The 15,039-nt window shown below is 39.4% G+C and overlaps 1 protein-coding gene across 3 annotated transcripts in view; it reads left to right on the top strand.

The window, feature by feature from the left end:
- Positions 1–15,039, top strand: part of PLPPR1 (phospholipid phosphatase related 1) — a 626,458-nt gene that overhangs the window by 595,528 nt on the left and 15,891 nt on the right. For all 3 annotated transcript variants that reach the window (XM_064375977.1, XM_064375981.1, XM_064375986.1), the window contains one exon: positions 12,888–13,138. In XM_064375977.1, coding sequence (XP_064232047.1) covers positions 12,888–13,138 — 251 coding nt within the window. The remainder of the gene's footprint in view (positions 1–12,887; positions 13,139–15,039) is intronic.

Below are 15,039 nucleotides of genomic sequence, written 5' to 3'. Positions count from 1 at the left end.
AAAGTACAATAAAAAAATTTAAAGAAAAAAAGCACTTTATCTTCTTAGAAAAAAAAAGCTACCAAAATAGATACTATGCAATTGACATTGGAAAATGACAACTGTTTTAGGTAACCATTCTAATAAAGCTGAAATGGCATGACTTTTCTCTTTCAATTTATGTAATTACTCTAAAATCCACTACAAATAGTATTTTCCAAAAAATATCATCAGCTTGACACTGCAAAAAAGACCAATGAATTAGCAAAATAGTTTTCAAGAAAACAAGACTTTATGCTGTAAGAGAAGAAAAAACTTGGGATTCTAATACAATTCTGGTGAAAGTAAATTGATATTTAACCCTTTCTGCATTGCAATTTGACAGCATATTTCAGTAACATTAAAAATAATTTCTTTAACCCCAAATTCCACTGCAAATAATCTCTTCTAATGAAACAATCAGAAATGTAGATTAATTTTTGTGGACTAAAATTATAAGTTAGATATCTCTAATTTAAAAAAAATAATAATGCTGCTATTGTAAGTTGGAACCTCAGAAAAAGGTATTAAGAATTTTTCATGGAGAATATTCATGATATGTGAAAAGTCAAAACACTATGAATCCATAATTGTTTTAAATAAAAAGAATACATTATATAAGTGTCTATGTGTATGTGTGTGTGTTACCCATAGGAAAGAGACTGAAGGGAAATACACTAAAAATTAAATGTCGTCACTTCTGAAATTCAGGATAATGGGCAAATTGGGCAAATACTTTTTTGGCTTTCTAATGCTCTATAATTTTATCATGAATATGTATTCTTTTAGAAATCAGAAAAAGAACTAATTTTTTAAAGAGTGAAGGCAAAATAACGGCTATCCAGAAGGATGGCCGAGTTCTCTAACATAGTCTTCAGTGTGGAAGAAGAGCTGAAAATGTCAACTTGCTTCTTTAATTCTTTGTCTACTTCTGTGTGTGTGGCATGGATTTGAAGGGCAGGCTTCTGCTTCACCCCACAGATCCAAATTAAGTTTTAAGCGGGAAAATGGCAAGAACAGTGAAGTCAAAGAGAAAACATCCAAATTCAACCATCTCCTTTACCAAATGCTAATGGTGTTGGCTTTGACAGAGAGGATTAAATTCCTTTGATTCATAAATCCAACAATAAAATTTTTTCCCAAGATTCTCATTATAAGAAAGATGCCTTTCTCCCAGGTTTTAAGCATAAAAACATCATAGCTAACTTCTCTGTCCACTTCTAAACCATTGTATAGTTTCTCAAGTTATGTTTATATAATGTGGGAAGGGAGGAAAGAAACTGGTGAAACTGACTATATTTTATACTACCTATACTTTACAAAAACAAATGTAGTCAAATTAGTAACACGTCTCAAAACTCCTTCTTCCTCATTTTTTCCCTCTTCATTCCTTTTACTTCATACATTTCCTTTGCCACTACATTCCATTGCAAAATGACAGTAATACAGATTTAAGTTCTCAAGAGAGTTAAATGCCTACATTTTTGTTTTCAGCAGCAGTGACTAAATAAGGAAGTCACATTTTCCAAAAAAAAAATGAAGTTCAGTTAAATTAGGTTCACAAATACACTTGAGTAAATATTTTTGTAAATATCAATTATTAAATGGTGACTTTTTAATATTGGAAAGTAATTAATAGAAAGCATTAGAATTTGATGAAGGTTTTTGGTTTGTTTACCATATAGAAGGAAAACTAACTTTCCTTTTCTGAATAGCTGCTTTCTTTTGAGTTAATTAAAAAACTGATCCAAATATGCCAACATTAGACTATTAGTACCTAAAATAGCTTGTCATCCAGAAGCTATTCATTATAGTCTTTTCACTTCAGGTTACAGAGTTGATACATTATTACTTCTAATAAAAATTTAATTAAATACCAACCAAGTCTTCTGCCATTTAGGTCAGATCCGAGGATTAGCTAGCACTGGACAGAATAAAAAGTGCCATGGTAAACAGCTAATTCATGTAACACTAATTAATTGCCATAAATCAATTGTGGTCTAAGTGAAGTATGAATATTTTAAATGCAGTTTCAAAGGTCATGGCATTTTATGGTTTAAGAATTGGTACCCTGGGACAAGCTTAATGTCAGCCATTTTGAGAACTAGAAAATCCTCAATTTTAAAGTCATTTAAATGTGCTTTATCAGACAAAAGACTTTATTTGATTCAATTAGTCTATTTCTGTTTGCAGTCAGTATTTATAGTTAAAGTGTAGCTGGGGGCTCAGTCATGTTCATTCAACCTTCAATGAAATACTCACTGAGCACCTACTAGATGCTAGGTACAGATTAAGGTGTTGAGAATATATTAGTGAACCAAATAGAAATGTGCCCTCATTCAGTTTATAGTCTAATAGAAAAAGCCAGATATTAAACAAAATAAATTATAGTGTTAGAAGATAAATGCTACAGAGAAAGATAACTAAGGAAAGGAAATAGGGAGTTTGTGGTGGCAGATATGTAATTTTAAATGGAGAGAGGAGGTTGTCATACCATGAGAATTGTCAAGTTGGCAGTGAATTCATAGCACGACAGAGCAATCAAGACAGGGATGATCCCAGGGAACCAGATGCCCGGGGAACTAGGTCAGCTCCATGTGCTGACCAAGGACATTCAAGCTGTCTAGGTACTCTAAAGATAAGGGACAGTGCCCAGGCACCCAACTTTTTTTCTGAGCCCTGAGTCTAGACCATAAAAGACAAATGTCAAGAGCAAGGCAAGACATGGACCTATACACGGAGATAATTTCTAGAACTCAGCAACAGGAACCATAGCTGAAGCTCAGATACACAGGTCAAGAAGAGAGAGCCAGGAAGAATCTTAAGGAGAAAAATATGGAAGCCCTGTTTCTGAACCACATAAGCAGCCAAGTCACTAGACTTAGAGACTAAGATGTTTGCTACTTCCTACGAGGGATCAGGATTGGGCCTGCGGCTGGAGTTCAAGGATGCAGGGGAGGAAGGATGCTGAAGCTGAGACCATGACTGGCCTAGAAGGCATAGCCAGGGAGCAACCTTTGCTTGAGTCTCAAGCAATTGCAATGAGGTTGCTTTTGGTTCCTCTGCTCTGTGCAGAGACTGAATCTATTCACCCTTTGAAAGTCATCCTTGGTGAGCCAGAATATCACAGATCTGAACAAGACTCTCACCCTAGAACGCAATAGGTTACCCTAGAACTCCATAGGTTACCCTAATTATCAAGAGGCAAGTTGAGTCATATGAGACTCTGGTGATCCTCTTCTGAGGGTCCTTCTTCACATCAGTGTTTGGAGGCTGGACTGTGATAAAGGACTGAACAGAGAACTACTTTCTCTAGCACTTAGCAGGTACCCTCAGCGCTATTGACATTCTCTGCCAGATAAATTCTTCTTTGTGTAGAAATAGAATCCCTATCTTGTGTGTGTTCTGTTAATATAATGTTTAATAGTACCCTGGCCTCTATCCACCAGATGCCAAGATCACTCACTCCTCCACTAGTGACAATCAAAAATGTCTCCAAACATTCCAAAAGGTTCCCTAGGGCAGGGTCACCCTCAGCTGACAACCACTGTTATAAAGGTTTTTTGTTTTTTTAAAGTATATTTGAAAGACTTTAAAGAAGTTATACAATTATCTTGCATGACAAAAATATTCATATAACAAAATTAGGCATAGTAAAGCATGAAATGACTCAACAGTGAGTAAAGAGTAGTTTCAAAGCTTTCTATAATAATTTTTAAAAAGTAATGTATGTTTTGGAAGCAACTTACTTGTTTATTTTCTGAGACAGGGTCTGACTCTGTCACTCACGCTGGAGTGCAGTAGCATAATCACAGCTCTCTGCAGCCTTGACTTCCCAGATTGGAGCAATCCTCCCACCTCAGCCTCCTAAGTAGCCAGGAACACAGGCACACACCACCAAGCCCAGTTAACTTTAAATTGTTATTATTATTTGTAGAGACAGGGTCTCCCTATGTTGGTTGCCAAGGCTGGTCTCGAACTCCTGGGCTTAAGGGATCCTCCAGCCTCAGCCTTCCAGAGTGTTGCTATTACAGGCATGAGCAGAAACAATTAAAGTTATTACATTAGAACATAATGAAAGTGTTGAGGAAGTGCATCAAGCAGAGAGCAACAGCGCCAGATCTCAGTATATCTGTAAATCACCAACAGAGCTGGCAGCTGCCTATGGGGGCTTCATGCTGATCTTGTGGAAGGAATGGGAGTAGATTCAGATCATCAGCTTCAGCTTTAGAAACTATAAACATGGAATCACAAAAGCAGTATTTGATAAATTCTAGAAGCCCTCTAAAAATACAGGTGAAATCAAAAACACAGGCCTCGATTCTCCCATATTTCAAGATCACTTGGTATTTCTTGGTAGCAACATTTTTTTCCTCCACGTTTAGTTTGTATCCAGGGCTTATTTTCTAGACTTACTTGTATCCACATGTTCCATTCCACTTTCAGGTTACCATGGCCTCTGACAAACTTTTTGGTTTTCCTCTCCATTAAGCAGCGTTTGGAATTAGACTGCCTAGAGGGACTGAGAAGGTATGTAGAGGCCAGGTGGCAGGAGAGAAGGCTTGTATTTGTGAGATAAAGCACTGGGGAATTGTCCTGTCAAAGGAGTAAAGAGGACATTCTTGAAATAAAATCCTGTTAAGAAGTCTACTAATTTTGTGCTTTAAGGAAGATGTATTTGTTTTTTGTTTATAAAAATATTTGATGGGCTTTCTAGTTGATTACTCATCATCTTTAGTAAGTAATTATCCTTCATCTTCACTTATCATGTTGACATGACAAATACAGGGTATTTTTTTATAAAACTACTAGCTTATTGCATTGTAAAAGATGCTTTATTAATGCAAAGGAAGAATAACTGAGTCAAATATTTGTTTCAGGTTGTTAGAATTGTAGGTTTCTTATCTCTTTCCTTCACTTTAAAAATAATTTTACAATCAATTTATAACCACTTCCCTCAGTTACGTCCACTTTCCTCAGGTATAACAGCAGTATCAATGAAGGGCTCACAACTGACAGTGTTTCTACAGCTGTTTTTTGTGATTTGAATAATTGCCCTGTGATATAAGGGCAACTTATAATTCATTTTAACAGACAAAGTAACTAGGTTCAGATTAATTCATTTAAATAAAATCTATTTGTATGATTTCAACGATCCGATCAAGACAAGCAGGCTGTTATCAGCCTTTGGTGTTTGTGCGGTATCTGTAGGAGAAGGAGACTACAGCATTGCTCTGTAAACACTTGAAATGTACTATCCAAGGAACTGATGTATTCGGTTTTGTCAGAAACTTATTTTTGAAGCACAATATATAAGGCATATGGATCAATTTGCACCAATTGTGTTTGTATTATACTAGAAAAAACTCAGATTCATTGCTAAAGTGATGAAAAAAGTGCCTTATTCAAATGATGACATGTCATAGCTATTCCATCATCTTCTTTTTGGAAAATAGACTACAAAATTGAAGACTTCTTATTCTATTGTGGCAAGTACAATACATTTCATGAGAGACATGCTATAAAATCCTTGCCTCTTCTCAGTGCTGTGTGTGTGCGCACACACGTGCTCCCAAGCATAAGCTAAAATATCTTTATGGTCTGATGCTTATCCATAGGTATGTTAATATATGGAAAAATAAGCTTAGAGAATTATGTTTCAGAGTATGGACTCTGTCTGGAGCCTTACTGTTTGTTTTCTAACCCAAGCTCCTCTACTTACTGTGTGACCTTCATCAAATTAATTGACTTCTCTGTATCTTAATTTCCTCATCTGTAAAATGTGGAGATCTGCCTCAAAGTTGTGGTGAGCATTAGGTGAACTAATATTGCAAAGCACTTAGAACAATACCCTGTATGTACTAAGCACAGCATATTAGCCATTATTATGATTATTACCTGGTGTCCACGGCAGTCATAGTTAAACATCTCATCAGCTCAGTACATCTTTATAAAGAAATGGGATGAACATGGTAACCTCAGATAAATTATCTTCATAGGAAACTTCCAGTCATGTTAATGAGAAAGCATTTTACCACTTTTCCTTTTCCTAAAGAAACTGTCTTTTCCTGAAGGAATGGTCTTCAGTAGTTGAACTGAGGTAACTTGGCAAAAATGGAATTAGATTGAGGTTGTCAACCAGGGATCTCGATGTGGCAAAAGAAAGAGCAAACGTGAACTGTATCTGTTTCTTTAATCTTGTGTTCCATTTCCAATGGGGATTTGATGAAAGATGCGATCTAGAGTAATAGCTGGTGGTTGAATCAGAATGTGGTTGGGGACACCGTGTAAGAATTCCTTAGGTATTCCCTTCACACTGTCGAAAATGGCACTGGTAAACCCCTGCCATTTGCTTGTACATATCTGTGTGAGATAAGATTTTTCTTTTTCTTTTTTTTTTTTTACCAAAACCAAGGCCAGAAGCTGATGGCAGGGCACGTTTTCTCATTTTGTAGAAATCATGGTAGAAAAGCTACCATGAAGAGGTGTACAAAGCTGGTTAGATTTTGAAAATGAGAAAATGTTCAAATATCCTCAATACACACAACATACTACTACTTCCACTCTCTTTCATGACATTATTTTACCATAAAGAAACAAAAGAACAGTCCTCTTTTAACAGATTTTTCGTTGTTTTTTGAAACAGTCTCACTCTGTTGCCCAGGCTGGAGTGCAGTGGCACAATCTCGGCTCACTGCAACTTCCACCTCCCAGGTTCAAGTGATTCTCCTGCCTCAGCCTCCTGAGTAGCTGGGATTACAGGCGCCCACCACCACCAGCTAATTTTTATATTTTTAGTAAAGACAGGGTTTCACTATTTTGGCCAGGCTGGTCTCGAACTCCTGGCCTTAAGTGATCCACCCACCCGGGCCTCCCAAATGCTGGGATTATAGGCACAAGCCACAGTGCCTGGCCCTAGTTTAACAGTTTTTTGTTTTGAGGAGTTCACTTTTGTTGCTCAGGCTAGAGTGCAGTGCACAATCTTGGCTCACTGCAACCCCTGCCTCCCAGGTTTACCGATTCTCCTGTCTCAGCCTCCTGAGTAGCTGGGATTACAGGCATGTGCCACCCCACCTGGTTAATTTTATATTTTTAGTAGAAACATGGTTTCACCACATTGGTCAGGTTGTTCTTAAACTCCGGACCTCAGGTGACCCACCTGCCTCGGCCTCCCAAAGTTCTGGTATTACAAGCGTGAGCCACCACACTCAGCCAAGATTTTTAATAAGAGATTGAGAATGAATGTTAAGGAAAGTCGGAAGGGGCGGCACAAGCTGCAGTTCAGACTAAGCAGCTGCCCACACAGTGGCTTTGGCCTGCTAGGATGGGAGCATCCCTTCCCTCCCCTTTCAACATAGTTGCAGAGTATTGTTGCTAACGTAATCCAGACAAGTTGATTTCATGTCTTTTTCACTATTCTTCCCTTTTTTAAAGTTTTGCATTAGTTTCCCCACATGCAAATGGACGGGAGTTTTCATGTACCCATGTGTCAATACTGAAACTGACAACCACTGCAAGTTCTCAGAATCAGAAACAGGAACATTTCTAAAATATGTAGGTCTCAAAAAACGTGTACCCATCAGTACTTCCCAAGTTCATCATGACTTCAATTTCTTGTCCTTCACAAACATCTCCAATAAAAAGCATTTGTTGTGTATGGCATAGATCTTTACACTCAAAGGTGGTGTTTTTTGGTTTTTGATGTTGGTTTTTTGTTTTTTTGTCTTTTTTTTTTTGGCTGCATTAGAAGAATGTTTTGATTTGTGAATTACAATTTACAGTTTCCTAATTCATGAGACACTTACAAAATCCCAGTTTTCAATGATCACTTATTTTCTAGTTGTCTGGCACTATGCCGGATTTTGTGAATTTTATAAAAAGGAGATATGATCTCTGTAACTTACATGCTAAATGGCTTGCTGTCAACCCTATGTTCTCTGAAATCAGGGATGTAAGGCACCAACATGAATTAGAAAATATGGACTTGTTTCTACGCTCTTTTATCCTCTTCTGTTAATCCCTAAAGTCTCTTCCAAAATGTATTCATTGATCCCACAATTATCTATTAAATGTTTACTATGTGCCAAGTTTGATACTAGTTTCTGGGAATACAATGATGAGCAAAAACAAGTGTGTTCCTTGCTATAATAAAGCTTGCATATTCAACAATTCTAATGTGAGAGATCGACATTATTTAATAATCTAGGCAAGTGTAAACTTCCTACTGAAACAAGGAATATGAAAGAAAATAATGGTACCATACTAGTCTAAAATAGGAGATTTTTCCAAGATTCCATGTGACCTGTGATTATTTCTCCCTATTTATTCTTAACTGGGGTAAGACCTATGCACACTTGGTGTTCACCAACAGAAGTGTGACTTGCTCTTGGCCAACTTTGCAGAGCTACAGCTTGAAAGCAGATGTACACAGCCCCAAGTCCAGTCCCTAGTTAGCGGTCATCCTACTAGAGCTCCTCAGCTCCAAGGAACTAGCATCTGCTGTCCTCACTGTGCGGCTCACGGATACTCTAAAGATAGAGTGTGCACCACGCCACCATAGCAGCAGCAGCCATGTTGTCCAGAACACGTGGCTCTAGTCTTCTTAGAACGTGAAATGCCCATGCCTGTGCCCCTGCCACCTCCTGCCTAGTTCTTGTCCAGGAGTGTCTCTCCAAATACGTTTAGAAAAAAACAAAAGAGGAGAGACTTAGGCAAATTCAGTCTGCAGGCAAATCCAGAGAGAACCGATCCAGTGGAGAGACAGAAGCCTTGTTTTCTAGGGAGTCTAAATCCTGGATCTTAGAGTCAGGGGCCCGGACAGTACGAGAGAAAACCTTTCCCTAGGTTTTCTCTTGCAGTCTCTATAGTCTGTCTTCTGAGGAGAAGCTTGAGTTTTCCATGAGGTGCAAGTGTGTGTGTGTGTGTGCATGCAAGTGTGTGTAAGAGAGATTCAACATACTCCATATGAAGGTTATCGACAGTGGACACCTCTCACTCATCCTCCCTTCAGTGTGACATCAGTTGTTGGCAAAGTTTCCATCTTTTTTCACTGTCATCACATATATTTTAGTGGACAATTGAGAGATGATCCATTAGAGGCTGTCAGCAAAGGGCCTTTTTGACTGAAAAATGACACATTTATAATCTAGTATGCAACATTTGGCCTTCAGTTTTGAGGCTCTACCCAAGGTCCCAGACTTTTTGGGCTTAAAAGACACATGGTCCTTCCTTTGCTCACCCCACCAACCCCTGCTAATTGTTACTCTGCTGCATGGATCTAGGCTTCCTGATGAAGGTCTACTATGTGGACAGCACTGAGCATCTGATTCTGAATTTTTATCAATTCTGAAGGGATCCTGGGATAAGCCCTATTATTGTTTGCCAGTAGACAAATTATTAGTGGCTTCCAAGATCCCCATCATGCATATTTCCTGGTTCCATCACTGTTTCTAGTACATTCTTGATGGAGTAAAGGGCTGGAGTCCTACAGTGAGTCCATAGCAGTAACAGGGTCACAGAATTTCACTCCATGTGCTAAACTACTAAGGATCAAACATCCTAATTTGCCCAGAGATATCCTACATGAGATCAGATGGGATCCAGGTAAAACCCTGAGAAAAAAAGAGAGAGACTTTAACACCTTCATCATCCTCTCTCTTCATCCTTCGTTTAGCCCAATGTGTATCAGTTACATTCTTTTAGGCCACAAAGAGCTCAGGTTTCCTTAGACATCCATGTTACTGGGACCTGATCATGGCCATCAGCAGCAGATGCCAATTTTTGTGTCCTTCTTCCAAGCCTCTTCTCAACTAATTTGACCCGTCCTTGGCCATTGCTAACGCAGTTACCCTGTGCTGTGGTACCGACCTGGATGTGAAACTTCTCTAAGAGGTTTGTAGGGTTCCCAGTCTACACCCCAGCAGGAACAGAATGCCCTTCATCCACATTTCCAAAAAAACCCTTCTGGAGATTTGTATTTCCCAGCCCCTGAGGCTTGACACCAGCATGAGGGAGCCTGGAAGTGCCTCTTTACTCCTGTAATCGGACCAGGCAGGGCGCCAGCTCCTCCTGCGACTCCCACATCTGCCTTCCTCCCCTGCTCTGCAGTTGATGTCAAACTTCGTAACACTGTCTCGCCCTCCGGGTTATAGCTCTTGATCTTCCAAACCAAACATATTCAGAATTCTGAACACAGCCACACCAGTCACAACAAGCATACAGCTCTAGCAAATCAAAAATGCTTCCCTTTTGGACATTTGTATGTGCTGTAAATTGGAAAATCCATTCAGAAACATAATCGGCTTCTCTGAAGTAAGAAACATCACAGACCGGGCAGAGCCTTAAGATAAATAGAACCATCTCTGAGGGGTGCAGGGTTACAGAAATGAAACATATCTGTTAAAAATATGATCTCACCTGAAGAATTTTAGACACCAAGCCAAGATACAGATACATTTTTAAAACATCTTCAAATCATACCCTGTAATACTAGAGATCAAATGGTGTTTCATCTGATTCTGAGGGCAAAAGTAGCTGTGTTTAGCTTCTGAGGCTTGTAAAAATACACACAAAAAGCTCAGGGTTAAGTAACAGAGAGATGGCTTGAATTCCTTTAGAAAAGCCCTGTATGATCTGACGTGGTCTGTCAGTCACCAGAACAGGTTCCAGTGAGCTTTGTTGGTGTGGCCTGCACCGGACAGGTGGGTTCCCCGAGCAGATGTGGTGCCTTCTGAAGCTGGATCAAACGCACGAGAATGAAGTTCTTGGACAGCAGATGCTCCTGAAGCCAGCAGGAGAAACAGACACAATCCACAGAAGGCAAAGACAAGAAGAGAAATCCACTTTCAGCCTTGGCATACAGGCCAGTGGCATGGAGAGCTGGCCATCAGACGATCACGTGACCACCGAGCTGACACTGACCCAAAAGCCCAGAAATCCTCAGCCACAGAAAAAACAAAACCCGTCCTAATTGGAAACACTTCTGACAAAATGCCAACGGGAGATGCTGCCACTTTTCCTTTTTCAGATCATAAATTACCCTCGTTTCCTGGAAAAATTATATCTGGACAGACTTACTGCCCCTTGAAAGACCCAGCAAACTGGTCTTTGAGAATCTTGCCTGAAGATGTAGAAAACCGCCAACCATTCAGACTTCCAGCACCTGGGGGTGAAAACTGCCTCCGATGATCAATGAATGCCTGCTCTCAGAGGTCAGACCCAATGAGTATGAGCCAGTGGAAGCTATTAAAAGAGCTAGCTCTCGTTGTGATGAAGCACATTCTGGCAAAGCCACAAAAAGGAAAATTATAGCAATCGATACAGATAAAAGTGAAAGCCAGATGAAAGTTTTCAGCCAAACTTGTCTTCACTTCTGCTATAATGGATTAACTTTGGAGTGCTGAAGTCAGCACATTTGAAGATTCAGAACATTGAATATGGGAGTCAAAATTGGGTAAACATTTAATTGAAACTATAGCAGACCCTTGACATTTACAAGGGTTAATGCTGCCTCTCACACTTGCCAACTTCTACCTTCAACTGCACATAAGACATCTTCATCTCTTCAAGCCACTTATAGCTCTACATAGCCTTTCTCAGTGCATAGATGTCATATGCAGTCCTTGAAATAATGTATGTTCAAGCTTGTTGGGGCTAATCCTATGAAATTTACCAGAGAACAGATAAAACCCAGGAAGTGTAGCATACACACAGGGTATTCCAACAAACAGCAAAGTCAGAATAATGTACTCTTCTCTACCATAAGATGGTCACATCCCTGGAAACTGAATGTTGCCGTACATGGCAAAAGGGAATGCAGGTGTGGTTGAGGTTGTGAAAGGGAGACTATCCTGGATTATGCAGATATAATCACAAGGGTCCTTATAAGAGACAGGCAGGAGGGCCAGAGTCAGAGGAGACATGACAGTGAAGGCAGAAGTTGGAATGGTGTGAACTGCTGGGAAGGAATCATCAGATAAGGAATGAAGGAAACTTCTAGAACATATGGGAAAATAAAGGTGGGGATTATACCCTGAGCACTCAGAAGGAACACAGCCCTGCCAGTGCTTTGAGTTTAGCTAAGTGGAATCTATTGTAGGCTTCTGAATTCCAGAATACAGAGTCTGGATAGGATACATTTGTGGTGTTGTAAGCTACTCAGTTTGTGGTAATTTGTTATAGCAGCAATAGGAAGCTAATGGTCAACAGTTGTTTTTAACCCTTTTTCTTTATTCTTATTTTCTGTTTCTGACATCAAATGAAACTCCAATTCAATCATGGTTTCTAGAATGATTTTTTTAAAAAACAAGCAATTCCATAAAATTCTCCTTTACTCTCACCTGCCATGATGTTGTGAATAGCTCTTCCCAGGATGATGCGCATTTCCAAGTAAAATCAAAGAGAACATATTATGTATAGGAGGAGGAAGAACTGATGTTGATTACTTACACACCATAGCGGCTATTTGGCACATATCTTATTCCATGTTCCCCAAACGACCCCCTCCTCCATTATGCAGCTGAGGTAACCAAGGCTCAAAGAAGATAAATAATTTATACCGTGAATGAGTCACCAGTGATGAGACCAGAGCACAGGTCCACATGACTCCAATATTCAAATTATTTTAGTTAGACTGTGCTTTTTCTAAACCACTGATACAAAACCATAAAATGCTAACAGTACAATGTCTGCATCAATTTGGAAGAAATGGTGATTTGGGAAGCGGGCACGACTCCCTGGAAAGATACTTGGGGAGTACCTAGGATCTTTCTAATAGGTCGTCATGGACTCTCCCCGCTGTTTTCTCTTAGGAGAAAAATGCAGTCGACGGAGTATGTTACCATTCCTAATGATCTTAAATCTTCTTATAGGGGTGTTTGCATTTGGACTTTTTGCTACTGACATTTTTGTAAACGCCGGACAAGTGGTCACTGGGCATTTAACACCATACTTCCTGACTGTGTGCAAGCCCAACTACACCAGTACAGACTGCCAAGCGCACCACCAGTTTATAAACAATGGGAACATTTGTACTGGGGACCTGGAAGTGATAGAAAAGGCTCGGAGATCCTTTCCCTCCAAACACGCTGCTCTGAGCATTTACTCCGCCTTATATGCCACGGTGAGTGTGTGTCTTGTCGCTCTTAAGTCCAGCTTTTGGTGGGGTATGTGTCTCCCTGCCCTCTGTCTCCATTCTTTCATTGTCACTTATAGTGACTTTTAAAGTTATGTATGGTGTATTTCTCTATATTATGCTATTGATATAATAGTTCCCCGACACTTCTACTCCACTTTCAATCTCCTGATCCGCCAGAAGATATTAGTTCTGGAATATTTTGATAATCACCTAATTACATCCTCCCATTTTACAGATGTGAAAGCTGGGGCTCAGACAATAGCTAAGATCATACAACTAGAGCAGAGACCCAGACTCCTGGTACCATGCCTGAGATTTCCTCACCACCCTCAACAGTACTCTTTGTCAAAGTTTTGATTGGTTTCAGAACAGCACATCTTCTCACACCTGCCTAGAAATTTACAAGCATGCAACATGCAGACCCAGGATGAATACACAGCTTTCCTTTGCTCCGACACTTTTCTCCATCACTTTGCTAGGAGACAGGATGATCCCAGAAGAACCTCAACACCCAAAATTTGTTTCTCATTGTCCCCCAGATTGCACAGCCATTGACTGCCCCACTGGGGTATGATTTTTTCTTTTTGTTCTAGTAACAGAAAAACCAAAGTACGTCCCACATCTTAAAATAAAGAACAATGGTGTCTTATTTTCCAACTTTTTAACTGTATTCACTTTGTAAATAACCTCACTTCCCTCCTGTCTGGCCTATGCGTCCTTAGGACCCAGAATATAGACAGGGATCAGCTCAAAGGCTCCAAAAGGTGATAAGATACTGCTGGTAGACATCAGGTGCATTTACCAGTGGTAGAGCAACTTTTGGCCAAAAACATCCCCTTTCCTTACTTTGACTTATTTTATATTCAGAATGACTCATCTGGTGATTCTCAATGGAACGTGGAGAGGGGAAAAGACAGAGGGAAGATTGCTTTCAAACTGTCCGTTCTTCCCTAACATTCCAAGTGTGCCCTCAGCTCACCCCCACCCAAGGAGATGCTATTCCTGCCACTGAGTGTAATTTTAGGAGGCACATTCTGCCTCTGGGGGAAGAAAAGGGGTCTGTGCCATCGCCCCTAAGGTGGAAAAAAGGCGAAAACTCTCATAGGAGTTTCTTATACCCCAAATGATTCTTTGTGGCATAAAAACTGCACGTTCTGAATCTAATCATGTGACTGAGTCTGGTCTATTTATTTAAAACAACCAGGAGCAGATAGTGCCTTTGTGTCCCATTTATAGGATCACATCCGTAGGATTATTTTGCCAACCAGCAACTACCGAATATGAGTCTTTCTAGTTATTTCTTTTGGATCTACTCTTTAATGAATACGTGACAAAAATGATTTCGATTGCCCCCACATTAAAGAAGCATGGATGCAAATAACACAGAAGCCTCAGTTTACAAAACAGATTACAGCTTTGTTAAATGTCTTCGCTTTACCTAAAACAAAACAAACCAAAAAATCTCTATGCAGATTTTTTTCTTAAACAAGGAAAGTCCTCTGAGGTATTCAACATATTTTCTAATTTTCAGAATGTTGATTTGCCCTAATTATCTAGAACCTAAACAATGTAGTCTTGTGCCTTTTCCTGTATTTTTTTAATCAGACTCAAGTCATTGCTGTGTGGAATTAATTTTTATAGTGCCACTATAAAAATTATTCTGTTACTTATAATAAACTACCGTCTCAACAAATGAGACATGAAGTTCTTTGGGGAAGAAAGAAGTAAATATTGTTGGCTCACACAGAATAAATGCTACTATAGCATGTTTTCAAGGATTCAGGTGGTATCCAATTCAATGCCTCACAGGCTATAGTCAGATAAACCCTGATACAAGATTTCAATTGCATAAATCTTCTGAGCCTCTATTACATGTCAAATGCTTT

Source organism: Aotus nancymaae, unplaced genomic scaffold (assembly GCF_030222135.1).
Source record: "Aotus nancymaae isolate 86718 unplaced genomic scaffold, 86718_ANA_hifiasm-v0.15.2.pri h1tg000003l, whole genome shotgun sequence".
Taxonomy (NCBI): domain Eukaryota; kingdom Metazoa; phylum Chordata; class Mammalia; order Primates; family Aotidae; genus Aotus; species Aotus nancymaae.
The sequence above is the reverse complement of the archived record's forward strand: the minus strand, read 5'-3'. Positions and strand labels throughout refer to the sequence as shown.